Raw genomic sequence first — 8,734 nt, forward strand, 5'->3', positions numbered from 1 at the left:
CAACCATCATCACTCGTTCTGCCCCCTTCCTTCCATCCAACCTCAGCGCTCATGGCTGCAAACACATACATACATACATACATACATACATACCCCCCCCCCCCCATGAAACTTGACACGTATAGTCGTGTGTATTGCGCGTGCCGCACACGTGCCGGACGGTCTATTTACCCGGTTACCCAAATGTTGTACAATATGTCAGCGAGCATGACACGGCCCACACGGACAGATGAAGAAGGAAGTGATATTGCGCTCATTTCTCGTATCATTTCTCCGATCTCTTCTTGCTCTCGCACTTGATGTGTAACGTTGTCTTAGCTATCAAGGTATGGGGTATGCAACGTGATTGTATTACTAATAATAATGTAAACGTTGTCTAGTCTTTGTCTAATATAAGCAGATGCAGTGTGTGTAAGAGATACAAATGTATTAAAGTCTTTTTTTTTCATTTCACCATGAATAGTTAGTCGTATGTATGAAGCAAGTGTGAAGATGATACAGTTCCTTTGAAAGGATGTGGGTGGCCCTGAAAAGGGCCTGGGTTTAGGTACACGTCTGGAATCTACTGAGCCTTGCCGGTCTTCTTGGGCAGAAGCACAGCGTGGATGTTTGGGAGAACACCGCCCTGGGCAATGGTGACGCCCGACATCAGCTTGTTCAACTCCTCGTCGTTGCGGACGGCCAGTTGAAGGTGACGGGGGATGATTCTAGTCTTCTTGTTGTCACGGGCAGCGTTACCAGCCAGCTCCAGAATCTCGGCCGTCAAGTACTCAAGCACCGCCGCCAGATACACCGGAGCGCCGGCACCCACGCGCTGGGCGTAGTTTCCCTTCCGCAAGAAGCGATGTACGCGGCCAACGGGGAACTGGAGACCCGCTCGGGAAGAACGACTCTTTGCCTTAGCGCGTGCCTTGCCTCCTTTACCACGTCCAGACATCTTGTAGTAGTCGATTGATTGGCGTTATACGGGTAGAAGAATGAATAGACGAAAGGTCCTGCCCAGCCAATTTATACTTCGCCGCTGGATCGACAACTTCCGACAGCGAGCCAATAGAGAGAGATTACTGTGAAATGTTCTGCAACGTCCGCACCTTGGACTAGACAATCCAGAAGATTTGCATTATTTTCCCCATAAAGAGCCGAGGCGGCGCGAGTGCACCCATTCTTTGCTGTCTAATACGCCAAGAACCTCATCATGCCACCAAGTGGAAAAGCCGTCAAAAAAGCTGGCAAAGCCAGGCCCGCCGGAGACAAGAAGCGTGGAAGGAGGAGAAAGAGAAGGGAGACCTTCGGCGTCTACATCTACAAGGTGCTGAAACAGGTGCACCCCGACACCGGCGTCTCCAGCAAGGCCATGGGAATCATGAATTCCTTCGTCAACGACATTTTTGAACGGATCGCCGCAGAGGCCTCTCGACTCGCCAACTACAACAAGCGCTCCACCATCAGCAGCCGCGAGATCCAGACCGCCGTGCGACTCCTGCTGCCGGGCGAGCTGGCCAAGCACGCCGTCAGCGAGGGCACCAAGGCCGTCACCAAGTACACCAGCTCCAAGTAGATCTACCGCCAGTGCCAGAGATATATAACCCCGGCCTTTTTCAAGGCCACCCACATCCCCACAAAAGAGCTGTAGCAATCACACTTTGCCGTCAAACAAATCACCCAAGGCATGCACACGCCACTAACCTGCGACGGCAGGCGCATAGAACCCAACGACGCGCCCTAACAGGAGAGGGCTGCAACGCACAACAAAGCCATCAACAATACACAACGCAACACAATGCAATACAATACAAGAAATAAAGTGTCTTCTGACGTGATAAAAATCTACACAACGTTCTGTTTGTTATCATCAAACAGAACAGAGCCAACAGACGTTGCCTTCTGGAACAAATGTCGCCGCCTGTGACGTTGTTCACGGGACGTTCTTTAGAACAACGAAATAGTCGTTGCGTCGATTGGCGTTATTTTCCTGTCGAATGCCTTCAACGTATTATCAGACAGACAATGTCTGATATGTGTAGTCAAACTTATGAGCGCTAATGGAGCGTGTGTGTGTGTGTGTGTGTGTGTGTGTGTGGCGTAGACGTTTCCGTGTCTCGCTTGCCCTGTGCTTCTTGTCATCTTCGATATATATCGTTAGGGGGCGTTCTTTAGTTTGCTTTGCTTTCTTTCCTTCGTCTTGCTAATATTTCTTATCTCCGAAAATAGTGGTCTTGCCGATGGGAAAGCCTCGGCGTGGATTCGTCTTTTGTAACTCCTATGGGTTGGCGGATGGCGTCTTCCCATTGGCCAGTTGTGGTCGACCGGTCGTCGACTAGAGTTCTCGTAGGTCCGCAGGGCGGCTATTAAATCGGCTCCGACAGGAGGCGACCCATTCACTGCTTCGTTCTAATCCTAGTCGAGAAGAACATCGCATCTACTAGCATCATGTCTGGGCGCGGCAAGGGAGGCAAGGGTCTCGGAAAGGGAGGCGCCAAGCGTCACCGTAAGGTGCTTCGCGACAACATCCAGGGCATCACCAAGCCCGCCATCCGTCGTCTGGCTCGCCGAGGCGGCGTCAAACGCATCTCCGGCCTCATCTACGAGGAGACCCGAGGCGTTCTCAAGGTCTTCCTGGAGAATGTGATCCGCGACGCGGTCACATACACCGAGCACGCCAAGCGCAAGACGGTCACCGCCATGGACGTCGTCTACGCTCTCAAACGTCAAGGCCGCACCCTGTACGGCTTTGGTGGCTAAAGGACCCGGCTGACTTATCATCGCAAGCAACCCCGGCCCTTTTCAGGGCCATCCAAATGTCCAAGAAAGAGCTGTATTTTCTCACAACAAACACGGCCCTACACACGTACACACCTGACTCGAACGATGAACATGACATACAATGATCATTCCAACCCCAAGAACACAGAGACCACGATTGTAGTTCTTTATTTCTTTGTGCGTGAGTGGTCTTTTTTGGTTGACGTGTTTATTTTTGGGCAGGTGTTTGTCGTTTCTGCTGAAGCGTATATCAAACATATTTCCCTTGTAAATTGGTTGATGTCGTCGGCTTTGCTGTTTATCTTGGTGTGCGTTTTGGCGTGGAAGGAGACATCAAAGTGAGGTGTTGTTTGGTGCGGTGCGGCGGAGGGATCTTGATTTATTTGATAGTGTGTGTGTTGTATCGTAGTTTAATACTCCATATGTGTTGTGGATCGCTCATAGTGAAGTTTCTTTTCGACTAGCTGTAAGATTCTGCCGTCTTGTCAAGCTGGTCTGAAGTAACAATGGCACGGACTTATAGTCGGAAATATCGCAGCTCACTTACTGGAAATATGACGAATATCTCAAGATCTGGAGGCTAGTGATCAGCCGCTTCCATCAAATTGGCTAGATGTGAATCTTCTTTTGTACATCATTTCTCATGCCTGTTAAGGGAGAATTCCCACTATAGAGTTTGAAAAGAAATACAAGTTTCGCCGCGACTGACAATAGGACACAGACAAGCTGTGACGTTTCCGTCTAGGTCCGTACCATTGTTACTTCACGCCAGCTTGACAAGACGGTGGTTTCATTTGCACGTCTAACGCAGACAAGGTAATCCAGCATGTCCGCTCCAGCATCGTCCCCCAAGAAGGCCAGGAAGCCAACGGCACCCAAGGGCCCTGCGGCTCACCCGCCCACCACTGTTATGGTTACGGCGGCTGTGGAAGCGCTCAAGGACCGTACCGGTTCTTCTCTGTTGGCCATCAAGAAGTACATTGCTGGTAACTACAAGTTCGACGTGGAGAAGAAAGCGCACTTCGTCAAGCGCGCCCTGAAATCCTTGGTGGAGAAGGGTACCCTCATCCAGGTCAAAGGAACTGGGGCGTCGGGATCCTTCAAGATCAACGTGGCAGCCAAGAAAGCCGCCGAGAAGGCCGCAAAGAAAGCCGTCAAGAAGCCGGTCAAGAAACCTGTGGCTAAGAAAGCCGCAAAACCCAAGACCACCAAGCCCAAAAAGCCAAAGGCTAAGAAGGCTACCACCCCCAAGAAGACCAAGAAACCGACTACCAAGAAGACCAAGAAATCTCCGGCCAAGAAACCCGCTGCCAAGAAATCCACAAAAAAGACTCCGGCAAAGAAGATTGCAAAGAAGGCGGCGCCTGCCAAGAAAGCGTCCAAGCCCAAGAAGAAGTGATGACCTGACCGTCGAAGTTTCTGCGAACCCCGGCCCTTTTCAGGGCCACCCACATCCTTACAAAAGAACTATGTCAATCATATAAGTGATACATAAAATAGAATGAAAGCACCCCCCCCCCCCCCCCACACACACACACCGTGACACAAACACGCGTAGAGCACATGTATAACAACACACACATGTTGGAAGGGAAGGATGGGTGAACGAACATACGTACAGAAGCACACACCCAGGTGAACGGACTGATGTTAATTTCTCGCCGGAAATCAATTAATCAATCGACAACTTTATTGAGTACAAAGATGATGTTTCGTTACCACTGTCCGTCTATCCGCACCAAAGTGTGTACAAACATACAAAAATACACTTGTAGCCCATAGTAATTCTGTTGTAGCGCTCAAGATATCCTTGCAACATTTCCTCTGTGACCCCCAAAAGTGCCGAGCTTGCCGCTGAATATCGGATCCTGGAGACATGAAAACTGACCAATCACGAGGCCAGATTTGGGTAAGACAACCAATCAGACGGCAGGGCACCGGCCAATTGAAAACCTCGGGGCATCTAATTAGCGGTTGTTATAAATTCACTCTCCACAGTCTGCCGACTAGTCTTATCGTCCTGCACTTCAGCGTAGACAAACTCCGTCCGACATGGCACGTACCAAGCAGACCGCCCGTAAGTCCACCGGTGGCAAGGCCCCCAGGAAGCAGTTGGCAACCAAGGCCGCTCGCAAGAGCGCACCGGCTACCGGTGGCGTCAAGAAGCCTCACCGCTACAGGCCCGGCACCGTCGCCCTGAGGGAGATCCGCCGCTACCAGAAGTCGACGGAGCTGCTCATCCGCAAGCTGCCCTTCCAGCGCCTGGTGCGGGAAATCGCCCAAGACTTCAAGACGGACCTGCGCTTCCAGAGCTCAGCGGTCATGGCTCTGCAGGAAGCAAGCGAGGCCTACCTGGTCGGTCTGTTCGAGGACACCAACCTGTGCGCTATCCATGCCAAGCGCGTTACCATCATGCCCAAGGACATCCAACTCGCCCGCCGCATCAGAGGGGAGCGCGCATAAGCTTGATCGGAGCAAGATCAACATTAACACCGGCCCTTTTCAGGGCCACTGACATATCCCAGAAAGATCTACATCGTTCACATTTCTTTAAACAGACCCCCCTTTTCCAAGACACGGTTTAACAATTAAACTGCAGAGTTACACGGTTACACAACCATCATCACTCGTTCTGCCCCCTTCCTTCCATCCAACCTCAGCGCTCATGGCTGCAAACACATACATACATACATACATACATACATACCCCCCCCCCCATGAAACTTGACACGTATAGTCGTGTGTATTGCGCGTGCCGCACACGTGCCGGACGGTCTATTTACCCGGTTACCCAAATGTTGTACAATATGTCAGCGAGCATGACACGGCCCACACGGACAGATGAAGAAGGAAGTGATATTGCGCTCATTTCTCGTATCATTTCTCCGATCTCTTCTTGCTCTCGCACTTGATGTGTAACGTTGTCTTAGCTATCAAGGTATGGGGTATGCAACGTGATTGTATTACTAATAATAATGTAAACGTTGTCTAGTCTTTGTCTAATATAAGCAGATGCAGTGTGTGTAAGAGATACAAATGTATTAAAGTCTTTTTTTTTCATTTCACCATGAATAGTTAGTCGTATGTATGAAGCAAGTGTGAAGATGATACAGTTCCTTTGAAAGGATGTGGGTGGCCCTGAAAAGGGCCTGGGTTTAGGTACACGTCTGGAATCTACTGAGCCTTGCCGGTCTTCTTGGGCAGAAGCACAGCGTGGATGTTTGGGAGAACACCGCCCTGGGCAATGGTGACGCCCGACATCAGCTTGTTCAACTCCTCGTCGTTGCGGACGGCCAGTTGAAGGTGACGGGGGATGATTCTAGTCTTCTTGTTGTCACGGGCAGCGTTACCAGCCAGCTCCAGAATCTCGGCCGTCAAGTACTCAAGCACCGCCGCCAGATACACCGGAGCGCCGGCACCCACGCGCTGGGCGTAGTTTCCCTTCCGCAAGAAGCGATGTACGCGGCCAACGGGGAACTGGAGACCCGCTCGGGAAGAACGACTCTTTGCCTTAGCGCGTGCCTTGCCTCCTTTACCACGTCCAGACATCTTGTAGTAGTCGATTGATTGGCGTTATACGGGTAGAAGAATGAATAGACGAAAGGTCCTGCCCAGCCAATTTATACTTCGCCGCTGGATCGACAACTTCCGACAGCGAGCCAATAGAGAGAGATTACTGTGAAATGTTCTGCAACGTCCGCACCTTGGACTAGACAATCCAGAAGATTTGCATTATTTTCCCCATAAAGAGCCGAGGCGGCGCGAGTGCACCCATTCTTTGCTGTCTAATACGCCAAGAACCTCATCATGCCACCAAGTGGAAAAGCCGTCAAAAAAGCTGGCAAAGCCAGGCCCGCCGGAGACAAGAAGCGTGGAAGGAGGAGAAAGAGAAGGGAGACCTTCGGCGTCTACATCTACAAGGTGCTGAAACAGGTGCACCCCGACACCGGCGTCTCCAGCAAGGCCATGGGAATCATGAATTCCTTCGTCAACGACATTTTTGAACGGATCGCCGCAGAGGCCTCTCGACTCGCCAACTACAACAAGCGCTCCACCATCAGCAGCCGCGAGATCCAGACCGCCGTGCGACTCCTGCTGCCGGGCGAGCTGGCCAAGCACGCCGTCAGCGAGGGCACCAAGGCCGTCACCAAGTACACCAGCTCCAAGTAGATCTACCGCCAGTGCCAGAGATATATAACCCCGGCCTTTTTCAAGGCCACCCACATCCCCACAAAAGAGCTGTAGCAATCACACTTTGCCGTCAAACAAATCACCCAAGGCATGCACACGCCACTAACCTGCGACGGCAGGCGCATAGAACCCAACGACGCGCCCTAACAGGAGAGGGCTGCAACGCACAACAAAGCCATCAACAATACACAACGCAACACAATGCAATACAATACAAGAAATAAAGTGTCTTCTGACGTGATAAAAATCTACACAACGTTCTGTTTGTTATCATCAAACAGAACAGAGCCAACAGACGTTGCCTTCTGGAACAAATGTCGCCGCCTGTGACGTTGTTCACGGGACGTTCTTTAGAACAACGAAATAGTCGTTGCGTCGATTGGCGTTATTTTCCTGTCGAATGCCTTCAACGTATTATCAGACAGACAATGTCTGATATGTGTAGTCAAACTTATGAGCGCTAATGGAGCGTGTGTGTGTGTGTGTGTGTGTGTGTGTGTGGCGTAGACGTTTCCGTGTCTCGCTTGCCCTGTGCTTCTTGTCATCTTCGATATATATCGTTAGGGGGCGTTCTTTAGTTTGCTTTGCTTTCTTTCCTTCGTCTTGCTAATATTTCTTATCTCCGAAAATAGTGGTCTTGCCGATGGGAAAGCCTCGGCGTGGATTCGTCTTTTGTAACTCCTATGGGTTGGCGGATGGCGTCTTCCCATTGGCCAGTTGTGGTCGACCGGTCGTCGACTAGAGTTCTCGTAGGTCCGCAGGGCGGCTATTAAATCGGCTCCGACAGGAGGCGACCCATTCACTGCTTCGTTCTAATCCTAGTCGAGAAGAACATCGCATCTACTAGCATCATGTCTGGGCGCGGCAAGGGAGGCAAGGGTCTCGGAAAGGGAGGCGCCAAGCGTCACCGTAAGGTGCTTCGCGACAACATCCAGGGCATCACCAAGCCCGCCATCCGTCGTCTGGCTCGCCGAGGCGGCGTCAAACGCATCTCCGGCCTCATCTACGAGGAGACCCGAGGCGTTCTCAAGGTCTTCCTGGAGAATGTGATCCGCGACGCGGTCACATACACCGAGCACGCCAAGCGCAAGACGGTCACCGCCATGGACGTCGTCTACGCTCTCAAACGTCAAGGCCGCACCCTGTACGGCTTTGGTGGCTAAAGGACCCGGCTGACTTATCATCGCAAGCAACCCCGGCCCTTTTCAGGGCCATCCAAATGTCCAAGAAAGAGCTGTATTTTCTCACAACAAACACGGCCCTACACACGTACACACCTGACTCGAACGATGAACATGACATACAATGATCATTCCAACCCCAAGAACACAGAGACCACGATTGTAGTTCTTTATTTCTTTGTGCGTGAGTGGTCTTTTTTGGTTGACGTGTTTATTTTTGGGCAGGTGTTTGTCGTTTCTGCTGAAGCGTATATCAAACATATTTCCCTTGTAAATTGGTTGATGTCGTCGGCTTTGCTGTTTATCTTGGTGTGCGTTTTGGCGTGGAAGGAGACATCAAAGTGAGGTGTTGTTTGGTGCGGTGCGGCGGAGGGATCTTGATTTATTTGATAGTGTGTGTGTTGTATCGTAGTTTAATACTCCATATGTGTTGTGGATCGCTCATAGTGAAGTTTCTTTTCGACTAGCTGTAAGATTCTGCCGTCTTGTCAAGCTGGTCTGAAGTAACAATGGCACGGACTTATAGTCGGAAATATCGCAGCTCACTTACTGGAAATATGACGAATATCTCAAGATCTGGAGGCTAGTGATCAGCCGCT

The 8,734-nt window shown here is 51.0% G+C and overlaps 3 protein-coding genes across 3 annotated transcripts; 1 reads left to right on the forward strand and 2 right to left on the reverse strand.

Annotated features, from left to right (window-relative positions):
- Nucleotides 1–125: 125 nt before the first annotated feature.
- LOC136438215 (histone H2A-like) lies at nt 126–1,037 on the reverse strand. The gene has a single exon (XM_066432972.1). It carries the CDS (start codon nt 935–937, stop codon nt 563–565), a length of 375 nt encoding a protein of 124 aa, XP_066289069.1. The 5' UTR covers nt 938–1,037; the 3' UTR covers nt 126–562.
- A 37-nt stretch (nt 1,038–1,074) lies between these two features.
- On the forward strand, nt 1,075–8,410 carry LOC136438742 (uncharacterized). The gene is made up of 4 exons (XM_066433654.1): nt 1,075–1,552; nt 2,611–2,734; nt 3,603–3,749; nt 6,551–8,410. Exons 1-4 carry the CDS (start codon nt 1,196–1,198, stop codon nt 6,931–6,933), a joined length of 1,011 nt encoding a protein of 336 aa, XP_066289751.1. The 5' UTR covers nt 1,075–1,195; the 3' UTR covers nt 6,934–8,410.
- LOC136438214 (histone H2A-like) lies at nt 4,436–6,358 on the reverse strand. Its single transcript, XM_066432971.1, has one exon. The coding sequence runs from the start codon at nt 6,310–6,312 to the stop codon at nt 5,938–5,940; it is 375 nt and encodes a 124-aa protein (XP_066289068.1). The 5' UTR covers nt 6,313–6,358; the 3' UTR covers nt 4,436–5,937.
- Nucleotides 8,411–8,734: the final 324 nt, after the last annotated feature.

This window comes from Branchiostoma lanceolatum, chromosome 7 (genome assembly GCF_035083965.1).
Source record: "Branchiostoma lanceolatum isolate klBraLanc5 chromosome 7, klBraLanc5.hap2, whole genome shotgun sequence".
Lineage (NCBI taxonomy): Eukaryota > Metazoa > Chordata > Leptocardii > Amphioxiformes > Branchiostomatidae > Branchiostoma > Branchiostoma lanceolatum.

Bases quoted from the DNA above. Each gene is read 5' to 3' on its own strand.
- LOC136438215 (XM_066432972.1), bottom strand. From the start codon at position 937: ATGTCTGGACGTGGTAAAGGAGGCAAGGCACGCGCTAAGGCAAAGAGT.
- LOC136438742 (XM_066433654.1), top strand. From the start codon at position 1,196: ATGCCACCAAGTGGAAAAGCCGTCAAAAAAGCTGGCAAAGCCAGGCCC. The intron at 1,553-2,610 runs AAGTAGATCTAC...GGCGTTCTCAAG, and splicing joins TCACCAAGTACACCAGCTCC to GTCTTCCTGGAGAATGTGAT. The intron at 3,750-6,550 runs GTAACTACAAGT...TCTTTGCTGTCT, and splicing joins CATCAAGAAGTACATTGCTG to AATACGCCAAGAACCTCATC.
- LOC136438214 (XM_066432971.1), bottom strand. From the start codon at position 6,312: ATGTCTGGACGTGGTAAAGGAGGCAAGGCACGCGCTAAGGCAAAGAGT.